The sequence below is a fragment of the Hoplias malabaricus genome, chromosome 15 (assembly GCF_029633855.1).
Source record: "Hoplias malabaricus isolate fHopMal1 chromosome 15, fHopMal1.hap1, whole genome shotgun sequence".
In the NCBI taxonomy this organism is placed as follows: Eukaryota; Metazoa; Chordata; class Actinopteri; order Characiformes; family Erythrinidae; genus Hoplias; species Hoplias malabaricus.
The window spans coordinates 33,177,677-33,195,303 of record NC_089814.1 but is presented as its reverse complement, the minus strand read 5'-3'; the positions used below and the strand labels follow the sequence as shown (position 1 = coordinate 33,195,303).

Below are 17,627 nucleotides of genomic sequence, written 5' to 3'. Positions count from 1 at the left end.
CGTTTAGTCCAGGTTCTAGTCTTGGAAGCCAATGTTTTTTAGTTTTATATTGACTGGTACGGTAATCGCGGTTCATCTTTGACGGATTCGCTATTTCGTGGGTTTTTTCAAGGGGGCTTATTGCCACTACATCGCCTAAAAATAACATTTTCTTATGGTGTGTGAATTAAAAGTATTTTTTTTATTATTTCCATGTATTAGACTGGGGCTGTAGGTGACAAAATATATAATTTACAAGTGTTTCTTACGTACAGTACATGTATTGTTCATGTCCACATCCGAGTGAAATTTACTGACGCTAAATCACAGTTTAGGAATGACTCTATTAAAGAAACTGGTAGGATATCACATGTAGCTCCAGCTGAAAAACATTATAGAATGACTGTTTAATGCAAAGGGTGGGGTGTTAACAGTAACAGGGAGGAGTTTAAAAGTCCAAATACTTGTTAAATACATAACAACAATATCTTTCCTCTAATTAGTGGAAATTCGTTTTTCGCGGGTGGTCTTGGAACGCATCCCCCGCGAAAAACAAGAGATCACTGTACTTAGTTTTACTAACTGAGATGTAATTGCTAGGACTCCTGTTTCATTATCTCCAGTAAATACAAAAGCAAAGACCAGAACCTGGACTTAAGTTCTGGATCTGGTTCAAGGAGAGAACAGGTTGTTGTTTTTATTCTCAAATAGAAAGGCATTAATAGCTTTCAAGCCTTAGGAGCCAAACGCATTGATAATACAGGTTTAAAAAATAAAGTCTTAATATCTCTGTTTCCCTTCAAGTAGATGGAGCTTCTTGTACCAAAAGATAATCACCCAAGTAACTTAATTCAGTAAAAAAATTAAATGTATGTAAATGTAGTTTATCCACCTAGTTTTTGTTTTTTTAGATGCAAAGCACACCATGGAGCAGACTCACTCACACATACTCACTCACATTTAAGGTTAATGATCACAAGGGGGTGCTATTGTGCTTCATGTGAATGACATTCTTTTTTTCTTGCAAAATATAACATTTCTTGTGTTAAACGTTCATTTATAGCCATGTAATTTCAATGCTGAGATAAAGAATTAGACTCTAATCAGGTCTTGACTGATTTTTGAAAAAGTATAATGGTGCTCTTATTCTCTTCACTTGTACGTTATACAAATACATCATACCACCACTAGTAGTTTACCTAAAGTCTATCAAATGCACATTAGTACCATTTACTATTTAGCTTTCTGCAAAGTTTGCCAGCTAGTGGAACATAACCAAACCTCCCCAGAGCGCTTGCAGTTATTCAGAGGTTTTCTTCACAGGTTTTCTCCATATACATCATCAGAAAGTTGTTTCCTAACATTTAAACCAAATCATCTCACTCCAGAGACTTCTTGAAGGGGGAGAGGGAGAGTTGATTGATTCCTATAAAGAGCAGAGGATTGTGGGACGGTATGTATGTGATGCTGTAGTTTTTTGCATGTTCAGGAGAATGAGGAGTGTCCTGTTCATCCTCACAGGGACCTGGTGACCAGTCAGCGCGCCACTAACCCCACCACTCCATCCCGAAACTTTTTCTCCACCTTCCTGCCGCAGGGGAAAAGAGCCACGACCCGTACGCCTCAAGGACCCTCGGCTTCATCACCTACACAGGCGGCCCTCGGCAGGAAAGACCCTACAGCCAGTCAGGTAAGGGCCCGTCGCCATGGAGACAAATCCATGGCTGCTGTCACTGTTGTTAGTGGCTTTTTTTTTTTTTATTGGATGTTAAAGGGAGAATCAAAAAATAACCACTCACATGAAATCAACTTTCACTGTAGACCCTGAATGAACCAGTTTATGCTCCATAGAATGGGTCCCCCATATGGGGGCGGCCATGTTTAAAAGAGGTCCTGTACAGATTCTCTGATACACTTAGGCCATCTCACAACGTAAAGAAGAATCATTAGAGAAAATGCCCGACTGTTCTGTAAAATGTTAGTTTTTGTTCTGTATGTTTCATTTTTTAAGTATATTATTGATGTTCTGCTAATTTTTATTTCAATTTCTTTAGCCTTCCACAGCAACATAGTCTTTCATTCATTTATTTTTATATTTATTTATTACCCCATTAAAGTAGAATATTCAAATTATATTTATATTATTGATTCTAAATAAAAAAGGAGCCATCAGTAGTAGCAGTCATACTGACACTTAGTGGCCTGGGTGGCTAGACATACTCAATTATACCCATTTAAAATATGCCCATAATATTTTTGAAAAATCAACTGAAGTTCTGGTTTCTGTCACTAGTCTGTGAAGGTGAAGGACAGTTTGGCCTCGAAGGAGTTGAAGACAGCTCTGAGTGTGGACCCGGGTACTGGTTACCCACGACAGAAGAGATATATGGACCACGAGAAGGAAAGGAAAGAGCTGTTCTCTAAACAGACAGCACAGGTTAGAAATGTTCCTGATCAGAACTATACTGTAACTACTGTGTATTAAATGCAATGTTTATATTCTGAGGATGTTTGCTCACCATTTGCTGATCTCCAGTCTGTTTGAGGTCTGATTTGTTTTTACGAAGCCCCAGTGTCCGTCTTCGTCCGGTATGCTAGGATTTTCTTACTGTGATAAATGGCAGCTGGAGTTTTTTAAACAACAGAGATAACTCCAAACATTGAAAAGCAGTAACAGAGATGAGGATATTACTCTATTCCTGATCCATAAGTGGGGAATTATTGACTTGTTTTTGCTGTTTTGGAAAAGTCTTGCTCAAATGGCTATCATTAATTTCCTCAAAAAATACCATTCCACCTTAAAATATGCAGAGCTTCTGAACATAAACAAACCAGAGAGAAGAGCATTTCCCTATAAATTGTATACGTATTTCACTTCTATGACAGTAATGACACACAGACTGTGTGTGTGTGTGTGTGTGCGCGCATTCACAGGGTCCTGAGAAAAAACCTGAGAATTCCGACACTGAAGCTCCACCTGAATGTGAACCCTCAGACTCGCCCACCAATCAGGCACAAGCTGGTGGTGAAGTGGGCGGGGCAGGGGCGGAGCAACCATTCATTAAATTGAGTCAGGAAGAGTACGGCGAGCATCACTCGTCCATCATGCACTGCAGGTAAACCTAAAAATCGTCAAAATTATTCTGAATGATTATCATTAATTTTATTTACAATTTGATGTTTACGTATTTATTGATCGATTATTATTATTATTATTACTTATGTGTACTGTGCTGTTGTTGTTTCCTTTAATAAACAGGGTGGACTGTTCCGGTAGACGAGTGGCCAGTCTGGATGTGGACGGTGTGGTGAAAGTATGGTCCTTTAACCCCATCATGCAGACCAAAGCCACCATCATGTCCAAATCCCCTCTGCTGTCGTTGGAGTGGGCCACCAAACCTGACAGACTAGTCAGAGACCTCCTTTACTACTCTCACGGTTTTCTTTAGCATCAAAACCAAACTTTAAAGACTAAGTGTTGTAATGTACCTGTTTGTCATTTGCTTAAACGTTGCACCTGAACGTTTGATTACTCATTATTATACGTGTGTGTTTTTATGACAGCCTTTAAATATTTCTTTTATAATTATTTTGCGGCTGTTTTCATAATAGGACATGAATTTAAAGCTGTGCTTTATTTATATTCTGTTCCTGTTCAGTTGCTGTTGGGAAGTGGGGTTGGGACAGTGAGACTCTATGATACAGAAGCAAAGAAGAATCTATATGAAATGAACATCGACGAATCTCACCCACGGTGAGAGGTTCAGAAATGTTACACTCACAAGTGCTTGCCGTTTTATGCGGTATTCCCAAACGTCCAGCTTTTTTATAAATCATGTTTCTGCAGTTTTAATAAGTTAAGTTGTTTATAAAGTAAGTCATGCTTTGACTGATATATAAACATAGCACAAAAAGTAAGGAAATTTGTGTTTGGTGGGTTATTTCTTTGTTGTAACAGTGCTTCTTGGCAATAATTCGTATACCGTTGGAAAGGCTGTTAATTTCCCTTTTAAATGGTGCCACATTTGTAAGGAACATGCATTTGTGGGATGAGCAGTAGAGCTGAGAATGTGGGTTGCACTCATGAAAAATTTGTCAAATCCTCTCTGCCAATGCCAAACAGTTTATTCTGCCTTTGACTCGTTTGGTGACTGGATGATTGAAGGTTGAAGAAACAAGATGTGTTGGCAACAAACAGGAGCCTCGGAAGCGTGTGGAAGAACCATACACAGCCACAGCACCCTCCACCTCCTCCTTATGCTGGTCACCAGCCTGGTCACACACTGCTGTGGGACGGCATTCCCATTCGCCCAAGCTGATCCCACAAGTGTTCATTAGGGTTGAGGTCAGGACGCTGGCAGGTCATTCCATCCTCTCCACAATCACAGGGAGTCTGTGATAAACCCCGCTCTGTAGGGGTTAGCCTTGTCATCTTGGAGGATAGAGTTCAGTCACAGACTGTGGAGATATGGGGTTGCCACTGGCTGCAGAATTTCATCTCGATATCTCTCTGCATTGATATTGCCTCCAATGATGACGAGCCTCGTTCTTCCAGCGAGGGAGATGCCGCCCCACACCATCACACAGAAGAAGCTGTTTGGCACTGGCAGAGAGGATTTGGCACAGGATTTCTCATAGGCACAACCCACATACACAGCTCTACTGCTCATCCCACAAATGCTTGTTCCTTACAAAGGTGGCCCCATTTAAAAGGGAAATTAACAGTCTTAAAGCGGTATAAGATTTATTGCCAAGAAGCATAGTTACAACAAAGAAATAATCTACAAACACAAATTTCCTTATTTTTTGTGCTATGTTTATATAAAAACATAGATAGCATTTATAAAACAGTTAAACTCAACAGGTAAGAATTTAGCTTTTAAATTTATAAATATTTTTGTTGCAATTCTCTCTCCATCCTTAATTCATAGTGTGAATTTTAAATCCTTTAAAACGGCTGTTTTCCGCACGTGCAGTGTGTGTTTGACTTGCTGCTTCTTTCATTTTCGGATGTAGCTTGTCTGCATAGGGGTGGAAATTTGACACTGTGTGTGTGTGTATCTTCAGTATCTTGTCGCTGGCCTGCAGTCCCAGCGGGACATCCTTTGTGTGCTCCGCTGCAGCGAACCTATCCCGTTCGGCCAGTGTTACCGAGGCAACGCCTCGTACATCTCTCCCAGTCCCCGGGCAGCTGTTGCTCTGGGACACCAAGACTGTCAAACAACAGGTACCTCCACAAAAAGCATCCGGTGTATTAAAACTAGCAGTCAGCCATTTTCACCACCAAAAATTGGCAAGCAGAATTAAGTACAATGTTTTTAAAATAGTATAAGTGCAGCTCACATGGAGGAGAAATCACATTGCTGTGTAGTGTAGACCAGTTCATGCCCCGTGGACTGTGTTATTCATATGGGAAAGACTGTGTTTAAAATAAGTTGCATCCAGGCCACTAGGTGTCAAAGTGAAGAAGAATTGTTTGGTAAAATGACAGGTAGCTCCTCTAAGATATAAGAGGAGGGGGCACTAGTTTTTGCTGAAGGGGACAGAGTGGTTGAGGTGTAAATACAGTCATTCACAATGTTTGTGTCGTGTTGTGTAGCTGCAGTTTGCTCTGGAGCCTGGTCCTGTGGCTGTAAACTGTGCCGCCTTCAACCACAACGGGAATCTGTTGGTGACTGGCGCAGCAGATGGCAGAATTCGCCTCTTCGGTAACACATACGCTTTTTTTCATTAACAAAGTCTGACTAAGCTTACAACACTCCACTGTTTATAGACAATAGATTTAGTGCCTTCTAATATTAAAATTTGAGGCGGCATGGTGGCACAGCAGGGAGTGTCGCAGTCACACAGCTCCAGGGTCCTGGAGGTTGTGGGTTCGAGTCCCGCTTCGCGGGACTGTCTGTGAGGAGTGTGGTGTGTTCTCTCTGTGTCTGCGTGGGTTTCCTCCGGGTGACTGTCTGTGAGGAGTGTGGTGTGTTCTCTCTGTGTCTGCGTGGGTTTCCTCCGGGTGACTGTCTGTGAGGAGTGTGGTGTGTTCTCTCTGTGTCTGCGTGGGTTTCCTCCGGGTGACTGTCTGTGAGGAGTGTGGTGTGTTCTCTCTGTGTCTGCGTGGGTTTCCTCCGGGTGACTGTCTGTGAGGAGTGTGGTGTGTTCTCCCTGTATCTTCGTGGGTTTCCTCCGGGTGACTGTCTGTGAGGAGTGTGGTGTGTTCTTCCTGTGTCTGCGTGGGTTTCCTCCAGGTGACTGTCTGTGAGGAGTGTGGTGTGTTCTCCCTGTGTCTGCGTGGGTTTCCTCCAGGTGACTGTCTGTGAGGAGTGTGGTGTGTTCTTCCTGTGTCTGTGTGGGTTTCCTCCGTGTGCTCCAGTTTCCTCCCACACTCCAAAAACACACGTTGGTAGGTGGATTGGCAACTCAAAAGTTTGAGTGTGTGAGTGAGTTAATGGCGCCTCCTCCAGGTTGTGTTCCTGCTTGCGCCCAGTGATTCCGGGTGGGCTCCGGATCCCCCGCGACCCTGAACTGGAAAAGTGGTTACAGACAATGAATGAATGAATTAATAATGTTAAAATCTGGAAAAGTATTTCAACCTACAACAAATTAGAAATGAGATCACAATCTGCAGATGTTAAGGTGAATGTCTGTCTCTCTGTCTGTAGATATGCAGCGTTATGAGAGTGTGATGAGCTGGAGAGCTCACGATGGAGAAGTGTATAGTGTGGAGTTCAGCTACGACGAAAACACAGTCTTCAGCATCGGAGAGGATGGCAAGGTGAGAGAGAGGGAGGGAGGCACTGGGGAGGACTGACAAGAGAAAGAGAGAGTGCAGAGAGAAGACGAGGAGATGGATTTAAAGAGAAATAAAGAGAGAATCAAAAACTCTCTCTCATAGATGTTATATTGTATTTGATTATATTATGATTCTATTATTTATTTATTAATGGTTTCTGTGTCTGAGTATTTTTTTTTTTTTTTTCCCTCCAGTTTATCCAATGGAATATCCACCGCTCTGGCGTGAAGCAGTCAGAGTACTCTCTGTCCAGTGATGCGGTGGGGCCGTTTGTGTTGTCGGGTTACAGTGGTTATAAACAGGTCCAAGTGCCACGAGGGCGACTGTTTGCCTTTGACTCCGAGGGGCAGCATGTCCTCACCTGCTCCAGCAATGGAGGAATCATCTACCGGGTAAACACACCTGACCTCTGTACCTGTACTCTGGCCAGGACCACAAGGAGTTACTAATCAATAATAAATAATAATAAATCAGTAATAAAAATAATGCTTTCTCTTCACCAACTTTTATTTCAAATAACCCATTCCACCTTAAATGTTGCATCGGTTATATTCTCAAAGCATAAAAGGAATATATTACAGCTGTTAAATCCTACTAATTATGTAATGGCTGCTCTGTTTTAAGGTAGAACAACACAATTGAGTAAGACGCCTGCAGGTGGTAATGCAGCTTCTGCGCTATTTAAGGTGGAATGGCAGCATTTTAAAACTAAAGGTCAAATCTGAATACAGTGCTTAGGTGCCAGACTTTTTACTGCCAAAACATTTTAAGGTGGAAAGACAAATAAACATAATTGGGTGCATTAGCTAGTTTTAACCCCTGTCTGTGTGTATATGTCTTTGTAGCTGAATAAAGGCGAGACGGGGCTGGAGAGTGTGTTGTCTCTCGGAGGACACAAGGCTCCGGTTGTAACAGTGGACTGGTGTTCCGCAGTTGACTGTGGAACGTGCCTCACAGCCTCCATGGACGGAAAAATCAAACTCAGCACGCTTCTGGCGCAGAAACCCTGATCCGAGAACAGCTTTCCATTTAGCCTTAACATTCTTGGTATTAGCACTGTGGTAAGAATAGCTGATCTGAGAGCAGCTCTTCACATACACCCTGGGTCCAGAGTCCGCCACTGGCTGTCGGGGTCGGCTACACTGTAGTGGCATCTGCCTTTTTACGTTACAGTCATGTGCAATGGTTTCAGTGCCCCTGCTTATATGTACATGTATCGTTTACATTCTAAGTGACCAATCCTCTTTAGAGAGCATAATTACTGTGCGTTTTAATATGTAGTGACTGAGTATTTAATGGACGGGATAAATACAACATGTAAACTGTGCTAAATTATGTAAAACACAGCAAAAAAAACTATAATTATACAAAAGTTTCTGTAGAAATCACACAAATTTGTCTGAATTTATCAAATTTAACCATGTATTCATTCATGTTGGCCAAAATTTTGCATCTGAATATGAAAACAATGACTGATTAACATTTAAGGTGAGAGCAAAGTGTTAGTTAGAAGTAGGAATCAGTTTGTAGTCTTTAGGTTACCTTTATGTTCGTATTTCTTATTTGAAGCCCTCTATAAATCTGAATGATGCCAGTTTCTATGGAGAACTCTGTTACGTGTAAAATGTAAATTAAACCAGAGGCAATGACAGCGTATGTTGTACAGTCAGGAGGTTAGTGTGGGGGCATTAGTGTGTATTAAAGACGTTAGATCTGAGATAAATAATGCATAGCCGTGTACAGAAATCCCCAGCGCTCTAACTATGACTATGACACACGACATATACGAATCAAAGCAAGTATTAAAATGATGTGATTTTGTGCTGGTCTCTTTCTGGTTTTGCTCACCCTAATGTTTAATGCTACACTGTTAGATGTCCTTCAAACGTGGGCTCACTGAAAGTGGTATTCAGGCCTGGCCTGTAAAACAGGTACTGCATTTCATTCAATCATTAATCTTCTGTAGCCGCGTCGTCCTGATCAGTGTCACCGCACTTAATAATCCATTCAAGTGACTGTCCAACAGAAAGCTTCAGACTCCAAACTCAACCGCAAAAACCAACAGGAGTTTATGTTTATGGCAAATCTAAAATGAATCTCTAAGTATCTCCAGGAAGGAAGATCGATGCACAAAGTATTCTTTGGGAATAAAGACACAGTCAAAGATTCTCTCTTATCTCTCATTTATTGAACAAAAACATACAGTATATATATGACCCCAGTCACGTACACCATCATGCGTTATTACATCAACCCAAACATTCCCTTATTCGTGGATCTTAGTTTATTACTGTCAGGAAAATAAAGTTGCAGGTGAGGGTGTTGAGTTCCACTCTATTTAGTCTCCCCTACTCCCTCAAAATTGCTCTTTCAGCACTTTCCCACAGTCTCCGCTATCTCCTGGGTCACAGTAACACAACACAATGTTCCTTCAGCTCACACAAGCTCACTAAGGCCTACACAATGCAATAAGAACAGAGTCAAGATGAATTAATATAAATCATTAGTTATTATTAACCATTACTCATTAGTGTTAATCTGCATTTTTCCATCACTGTTCGACTAATCCGCTCCTAAAGAAGAAGAAATACTAGGAATTAAATAGCTAAGCGTTAAAGAGGACATCTACAATTGTGGGGAACTGCAGTTCTCTCTGGTTCGTTTACATTCAGAAGCTGTGACTTTTGAGGAAAGTAAATCACATCTTGTTTGTACGTGGGTGAAGGGTAACTTGTCTGTCAGCGTTTAGAAACTCATTTGTAACCCGAGCTGTTTAGTTTTGTTACATTTTTGGTCTGTTTACTCTCTCAAATTTGGAGATATTTTCACATTAAGTAATCCATAATATTATCCACCTACGGAGCAGGAAATAGAGCAATATCCACGTTGCGATTCGTGCTTTTCCACGTTTGGAGTTCTCTCTGTTTAAAAGAAACCTCCAGACGCCTTTCACGGCCGTGAGCAGAGAAAGAGAAAGCGTAGCAGTGTCCATAGCAGTTTTTTATGTATATATTTATGTTTTTAGACTGGTTCTGTGCACACAAAGAGACATCTGAATTTTATTACAAAAAAAAAAAAGTGAACATCGCCTTTTAAAAACATTCCTACCTTTTTGATGTTTTTAGAAGGTACGATATTTTTTAAATTAATAAATATAGCTATTTTGGGAAAGAGATTATTAATGAAAATGAAATTACACCCATAGTGTTTTATTTGGGGGGCGGGGGGGGGGGGGGGGTGGTTATTTCATTTTTATTTATTGTTCCAGTAAATGTAGATATTACTGTTGATACTGAGAGAACAAAGAGCCAAATACACACAGAAGAATAGGAAGGTAGCTCCATCTTGACCTGTCACGTTTCCCCGATGTAGCTGAAAAGTGGGAACCTGAAACAGAATGACACACGAAGATGTAGAGTGCTATCACAAGTACGGTTCAATGCTGATGACGACCACAGCAGCAGATGATACTGTTGATCATAAGCCTCTTTGTTGGTCCTGCATCTGTTTAATAACAATATTCCTCACTAAAAGAATTCAGTGTCTTATTCAGTCTGCTCTGACTGTGACCGTGGGAGCGCACTGATCCAGCCAAGAGCAGCACAGTTCCAATAAGAGGGTCGATTAGACTGGGCACTGCCAAAATATCCAATCAGATTAACTCCTCTCATTCCCTTTAAAAAGGAGATGGTGCCAGTCATAATTTAATGGTTAACCGCGCAACAACAAACACAATTACATTACATCTAATAGTAATGTATAGTAGTATCATTATATAATTTTAATATATTGTTCTAAGTTGGTGTGATTGGATTTAATGTTAAATTTACGATAAAATTAACGTAACACATTATTGATGTAATCATGTTTATCATTAATTTGCTAATTATAATAAGTGCATGTTTAAATGGCTCAGAAAAATAAATTAATGTTTCAAATAAAATTATTTATTAGGTTTTGAAAAGCAGTGGTTGCTTCAGAACTGAGCACTTCATGATTAAATTAAATTCTTCAAAAATCTGTCCAAAATGTTGATATCAAGTGTTTGAATGCAGTTATTGCAGCTGAAGGTGATGCAACATGGCGGTTACTTGTTTGCAAAGTGATGCAGGCGTTATGTTTTTTTGTTGTTGTGGTTGTTTTTCACTCCGAACCCTTTGTGTAGATCATGATCATGTGCCAAGGGAACGGTACCTTAGTCACAGCAGTAGAATCGAGCATCGTTGAGAGCCGTGTCATCCGCTAGACCCTGTGGTTCTTCCACCATTGTCTGGATGCCACAGATTCCTTTTCCCATACATGGCAGACTCCAATTGCCCCAGTCACCCCAGGATGTTCCCGCCCCCTTAAGCTCCTCATCGTCTCCACTGCATTTGAACCTGGTGAGGAGTCGTTTTTATTTATTTATTTATTTATTTATTTTCTTTAGTACAATTGTTTTAAACTGTTTACAAATCATTGAGGAAGTGATGCACACTTTTGGAAGCTGTTCCGTATGTTTTCTTTCTTTTCTTAAACTGGAGCAAAACAAGCGAGGAGAAATAATAGCTCTGAGTAAAAACAGTAAAGAAAGAGAACCGAGGGAAAACGGCTAAAATATATAAATAAATAAATAAATAAATAAATACAGCTTCTGCTCCTCACTGCTGTGCGCTCGGGGTTGGGGTGAACAGCGAGTGGCTCATTATCATTCAAAGGAACAGATGCTATAACTGGACATTCTGAACAAGGGAAACCTGCTGTCGGGTTTGATCCTTGAGGTATTTTGACCAAAGCAGGTCACAGACACAGAATTGTGTTCCCAGGCTTATTAATTTACATAAGGCCCTGAAGGCTCCCCTGTAGATTAAAATGTTAAATGGAGGTCATTTACTTGATGTTGTTTGCAGCTGTATCGTCCCAGGTTCCTTGGTAGGGTTCCACACGGAGTTGGAAGCTCTTCAGCGTCCCTGATTTACACCATTTAATATCTGTCCATTTCCCCCAACTGGTGAAAGATCACAAACACAGAGAGCTTCACTGCTTTGCCAAATCCAATTAGTCAATCATTTACCCCCAACAACATGTTATAGCACTGTATTTACAATACAAAATTCTGATCTAGTGTTTCACTGATTTTCACTGCCATTACATTGTATACAGTCATTTCATTATGTAACAAAAGGGAATTAAGACTAAAAGTAGGGGGAGATATAATCTGTAAACCCCTCACCTTCCTGTATCCGATTGCACTGTGGCGTAGTCGCTATAAGGACCTGAGGAACCTTTGGAAGTGTCAACACAGTGAAGGCGAATTCCATTTAGGGCAGTGTTATCTCCTATTAACATTGATTCCCAGTGTCCTGCAACCTACACACACATCACATTTCACTGTAGACCCCACATGCAGACTTATAAACATATATATGATATTTGTACATATCTAAATATTCTTAAATAATAATACCACGTCTACTCAAATACACCTACTAAGCCAGCACGCCTTAGTGAGGCCCACGTGGGCTCAGAGTGGGTTGCTACACGGGCTATTAGCGGGACCCAGGTGGGCTGCATATTTCCAATATGTGAGGCCAACATTTAACCCACAGACAACACTAGCTGTGTCCCAGCTGGGCTGCTCATATAGGTCCCACATGCGTGTGGTGGCTGTGGAAGAGAGGAAAGACACTCTACTTTCTACTCAACTCAAGCTGTTTTTGGGTAAATGTATATAAATTGCTGTATATGAAGTCTAATTACTTTTAATCTAGACATAACATTGCATATTATTTCAGCTTTGGAACCCCATGAAAGAACGTATTCCCTAAAACATGTGTTAAAACACCCCACCTTGAGCATTCTAACATCCATTGGTTGGAAAATGTCCATTTGAACCTAGATAATGTCAGTTACCTTGGAACTACACAGGCGTAGGCAGGAGTTTGATTGCCTCCAGTGCACATTTTGATTGTGTGAGTTAAAATAACTTAATATTTTAATGCACAGTTACAACATACTTGCTCAAATTTGATATATTCCAGGAAATTTAACTGTGGCCTGTGTCAACGTTGTTCCCAAGTTCTCAATATGTTAAAATCAACAAATAAATATCAATTGTAGAAAGTAGCCAGGTCACTATAGAAGAGGTTTATTTTTATTGATTTATAGAGAAAATCAATTCCGTATTACTTTTAGTTATTTTATGTTTATTTTATTATTCCCCAGGGCCACATATGTATATTGAATAACAGTCAGTTCAGCCACGTAAAATGTGGCCTGTGCAAAAGTAATGGGACACTGTATTTCCTGTTTTTTTCCCCGATGAGTTAAACCCAGCAAATAAATATAAAGGATGCAAAACATTGTGCAGAAAACACATGAATATCTTCTCTGTTCACCATGTTTGCTCATCTTTTACATTAAAACTTGTCAGAAAGTATTAAATATGCCTTTGCTGCCCTTGTTTAGCTTTAAATTGTGCACAAAAAAATCAATAAGCTCACTTTAAGGCTGAAGCCTGTGCCGTAGAAACCTTTCGGACACATTTCTTTGAGTCCCCATGTGCCCCAGCGATGACCATTGTCCACGAAAAGCACCGACTTATAGGGTCTGTCAATGCTTCTCACAGCTCGGTTTCCTCTGAGTCCAGAAGAGGAAAGAAACAGAATCACTGTAATGAAAAGGAGTCGAGGCATCTCTAAAATCTGGAGAAAACTGTCCCTCCTCTGTTTTCTTCTTAAGTCCTTGCCCCAGCCGAGTTCTCCAGGCTCTGGAGGAGTACCAAATATTTCCTTACGCTCTGTAGAATACGACTATGACACCAACATAGTTTTCAACAGTCCCACCCCCCTTTTACTGGCAGGACTGGCCTATTGATCCCCAGCTGTTGTTTTGAAACCTTGTTCAAGATCAACACTGAGACCAGTGCTACACTGTGAAGTTTAGTTGTGATGTGGTGAAGAACCACTTTTAGTTCCTTTAAGAGATGTGTGAGTGTGAAGAACTTTTTTAAGGGTTTAAAAATCCATCACTTGATCTTAAGATTCTTCACCCACGGAAACATACCAGCAAAACCGGATCCTCTACGGCATCGCTCAAAGGACCTTTTGAAGGACCTTTATTTTGAAGAGTGTATTTGTAGATTAGCATGCTAGCTAGCTGTTCAAACAGCCAGCAAACAAGCTTCATCAGTGATCACTGGATGCACGCCACAGGAAGATTATGGCTGGATGTTTTTGATTGGTGGACTATTCTCGGTCCAGTAGTAACTTTGAAGTGTTTTAAAACTCCAGCAACATGTGCTGTGTCTGATCCACTCGTACCAGCAACATGTCAGTGTCACTGCAGCACTGAGAATGACCCACCACCAAGTCGTTTCTGCACTGTGGGGGTCCTGACCACTGAAGATCAAGGTAAAGGGGGCTGGAAAACGTATGCAGAGCAACAGATGGATTACAGCCTGTAATTGTAAAACTACAAAGTTGTTGTAAGGTCAGTGGAGCTGAGGAAATGGACAACAAGCAGGTTATGTTCCAATTATTCCCTTCATTAAGCCCTTTCTGCATTGGCCCAAGTGGCTGCTCTTTAGTTTTCTGTTCTCTGTTGATATTATGATTGGTCAGTGATGTAGAGTGTGTGTGTGTGTGTTTAATTGTGTAATGAACACTGTCAAACAATGCCAAACATTTGTAGATGTTTATTTTGTTGACATCGGAACAACAGAAGGACACATGAACAACAATATAATTTACTCTGATTAAACACATACAAGGTCATCCCTGACCGCTCCAGTCTTGATACATTTCACTCTCAGTGAAGACGAGTGCAGAGTGAATATGCACATGCTGGAACTCCTCTATCAAAAGATTCACACCAGGAGAAAAATCAACTGTGTCTGTAGATTTCAGTTCAGCAGGCAGGATGGCCACTAGGGGGCCTGTGGAAACAGGCTACATAAACAAGTTAAAGGCAGGGTGCATGCATGTTTTTATGCATGTTTACTTCAGTTGTGGCCACACAATCCTACAGTTTGTAGAATTTTTGCCTTTAAGTGAATAGAACGTTTTAAAACTGTGAGAATGACTTGAGGATGGTACATATTCGTTTAGTTCTTTACCAAGCTACTGCGCCCTCTGCCTTTTTCCAATATGTTTTTAAACACTTATTTTGAGATGCTAATGCAAACTTTAATGCTGTGTTGATGTAGAGGATCTGGATGTTATTGATGTCTCATGGGGCTGGTCATTGGAACAAATCATTCGAATTTTTTGTCATGCATATTTTATCCTCAAAATTGTTAGTGCATTGACAGACAATAATCTGGAAAGATCAGCAGTAAAAGACAGACAAACAGAGGGAGAGTAATGACATGTCTGGTTTCCACGGCACATGTCAGTTCAAAGAAATTAATCATCACAGCAGAAGAAGCGAACGTCGTTGAGAGCAGTGTCATCTCCTGACCCTTGAGGACCCTCTACTCTTGTCTGGATGCCACAGATGCCCTTTCCAGTGCACCATTTACTCCAGCCACCCCAGGTTCCCCAGGATGTACCGTCACCGGCAAGTTCACTGCGATCTGTACACTGGAACCTGGCAATAAATCAGATCAGATTATGTTAATTCAGGTAGAGCACTAAGAATTAAGTCCATGGATGGTCTAATCTGAGACCAAAGAACTGGGATTTATAATAAACAAGAGAATGAGTTCAGTACTTTATGTCGTTCGCAGCCGTGTCATCGCCATCTCCTTGAGGTCGTTCCACACGAAGCTGAAAGTTCATCAACACTCCACTTTGACAATACTTTGGTTCTGTCCACTTTCCCCAGCTGATGAAAGATCACAAACATGGAGAGGATTGCTGTTAAACAAATGTTAAAGACCCTCTACACTTTCCACCCTCCCCTAGTCCTTGCCATACCCTTAGTTTCTGCGAAAAATAAAAGCATCTGATCTTGCCGATTCTGATTTTTCTACATGGTGGCAACATGGTGAGCAAAGACGTCCAGGCAGTTGCAACTTCCTCCAGCTCTTCCTGGAGGATCCCCAGGATTTCCCAGGCCAGACAAGAGATAAAATCCCTCCAGCAAGCACTGAGTCTACTTCAGGACCTACCCCAAGTTGGCTATGCCTGTTATACCTCCAGTGGGAGGCATCCAGTGGGGGGACCACCTTATGAAATGCAATGTCAACTGGCTTCTCTAAACGCAGGGCAGCAGTGGGCTTTTTCACTCCATTTAAATAATAGACTTATCATTAAAAAACAAAGAAATCCTTCATGCAGAGATAAAAGTCCACCAGATAGGACATGAGTGTTCTCAATGCCAGTGTCTAACCCCAAGGGTCATCAAACTGTCAAAAAGTTATTTTTTTTTCATTTTCTAATAAAAACAGTCCTAATGACTGTTTAAACCCACTCAAAAGGAGGAGTTGCAGACTGGGCAGAGGGTTAAATAACCTGCGCTTTGTAGAATTGCTCATTTAAGGTGGAGTGGAGCATGTGGAAAAAGAGCCAGAATGCTACTGCTCTGAAATTGCAATAACAAATCACTTTCAGCCTCTTAAATATGCCCACTTTAGGTGCACCATTTATTGTGGGATGGACCACTTCAATAAGAAGCCACCTTGCACATTGTAAAATTAGCCATTTAAGGTGGAATGTAAAATTTGATTCATATTATGCTTATTAGACACAATTAATAAGAAAGGCCCTCTCACCTTCCAGTTGTAGATGTGACCGTGACGTAGGATGAAGATGCAGACCTGCCTTCAGGTGAGTTAACACAGTGGAGACCAATTCCATTCAATGCCGAGTCATCTCCATCTATTGGATACTCCACCTAAAAACACACTACTTTTTAGTTCACCCTGTTCTGTTTGTCAAAATATTGTTTTAAAAGTGATAAATTGTCATGTTTTCAGAGAGTGTGCCCATTAAAGTGAGGTCAGGTTTTTATGTTGGATGATTCGTTCTGAATCACAAACACCACTCCAACTCATCCACACGGAAATAGAAACTATCATCAGTGCCCGGTGTTATGCACGAAAACTCTTCCTCATTACAGGCGTCTTTACCATCCGTTAACACCACTGTCTTATTTTTATTTATGGAAAATATAACATTATTAATTCATTATTTGCTAAAATATCGAAGCAAATATAGGCTAGAGAAATGTCCTTTTCTTTTGAAAATTAGTCTAAATTAGTGTTAAGTGAAAGAAATGTTCTTGTTAGAGTTAAAGCTAAAGTAGGACACAAATAATAAGCATTGCTTAGGAGTAAATTATAATAAAACACTTTATGCCTTTGTTGGAATAAGAACCTATGATCTGTAATTCGCATCAGTAATGACGCCTGTAATGAGGAAGAGTTTTCGTGTTACTGTCGAATTGGAAAACGGTGCACTCACCAGCAGACTGAAACCTGCAGCATAATAGCCATTTGGACACATCTGTTCTGGGCCCCATGTGCCCCAGCCACCACCATTTAGAACTGATATTGTAGAATCAAGGCGCCAGTTTGGAGAGGCATAGCATCCACTAATGGCTAAAAACAGAACCACTGTTATGAAAATTAGCTGCTGCATTGGTCTGGTTTATATGGACTCTTTAGGAAAGCTGTTGTTTTGGTTCTTTTCCCAGCTGTTGCTGTGGCTTTTGAAGAACTGTCCAAACCTTAAACTGTTTTATAGACACTCCGGACACTCATGACTGACCATAACTCACGTATTAACTGGCTCATTGCCCTCTTCTTGAAAGCGGATTATTGATTTCCCGGCAGAGCTGCTGTTTTGAGAGTAACGGACACAGACCATGAGGCAAAAACTACTTGCGCAATAAGCAGCATTATCAGATATTGGCAGTTAGCATCCTCCTCCAAGCAACGTTG

General features: G+C 40.8%; 3 protein-coding genes across 3 annotated transcripts in view; 1 reads left to right on the top strand and 2 right to left on the bottom strand.

Moving 5' to 3' along the window:
- The window catches only part of wdr91 (WD repeat domain 91), a 59,421-nt gene extending 50,505 nt beyond the window's left edge, over positions 1–8,916 (top strand). The window contains exons 9-18 of the mRNA XM_066646752.1: positions 1,501–1,669; positions 2,273–2,416; positions 2,914–3,095; positions 3,239–3,389; positions 3,639–3,733; positions 5,047–5,206; positions 5,579–5,687; positions 6,633–6,745; positions 6,958–7,155; positions 7,609–8,916. Coding sequence (XP_066502849.1) covers positions 1,501–1,669; positions 2,273–2,416; positions 2,914–3,095; positions 3,239–3,389; positions 3,639–3,733; positions 5,047–5,206; positions 5,579–5,687; positions 6,633–6,745; positions 6,958–7,155; positions 7,609–7,773 — 1,486 coding nt within the window. The 3' untranslated portion in view covers positions 7,774–8,916. The remainder of the gene's footprint in view (positions 1–1,500; positions 1,670–2,272; positions 2,417–2,913; positions 3,096–3,238; positions 3,390–3,638; positions 3,734–5,046; positions 5,207–5,578; positions 5,688–6,632; positions 6,746–6,957; positions 7,156–7,608) is intronic.
- A 21-nt stretch (positions 8,917–8,937) lies between these two features.
- On the bottom strand, positions 8,938–13,549 carry LOC136668972 (vitelline membrane outer layer protein 1-like). Its single transcript, XM_066646749.1, has 5 exons — positions 13,246–13,549; positions 11,976–12,112; positions 11,637–11,750; positions 10,958–11,142; positions 8,938–10,150 (listed from the first exon to the last, which is right to left on the bottom strand). Exons 1-4 carry the CDS (start codon positions 13,435–13,437, stop codon positions 10,959–10,961), a joined length of 627 nt encoding a protein of 208 aa, XP_066502846.1. The 5' UTR covers positions 13,438–13,549; the 3' UTR covers positions 8,938–10,150; position 10,958.
- Positions 13,550–14,917: 1,368 nt separating this feature from the next.
- LOC136668973 (vitelline membrane outer layer protein 1-like) lies at positions 14,918–17,325 on the bottom strand. Its single transcript, XM_066646751.1, has 4 exons — positions 17,149–17,325; positions 16,458–16,579; positions 15,455–15,568; positions 14,918–15,331 (listed from the first exon to the last, which is right to left on the bottom strand). The coding sequence occupies exons 1-4, from the start codon at positions 17,323–17,325 to the stop codon at positions 15,148–15,150; spliced, it is 597 nt and encodes a 198-aa protein (XP_066502848.1). The 3' UTR covers positions 14,918–15,147.
- Between the last annotated feature and the right edge of the window lie 302 nt (positions 17,326–17,627).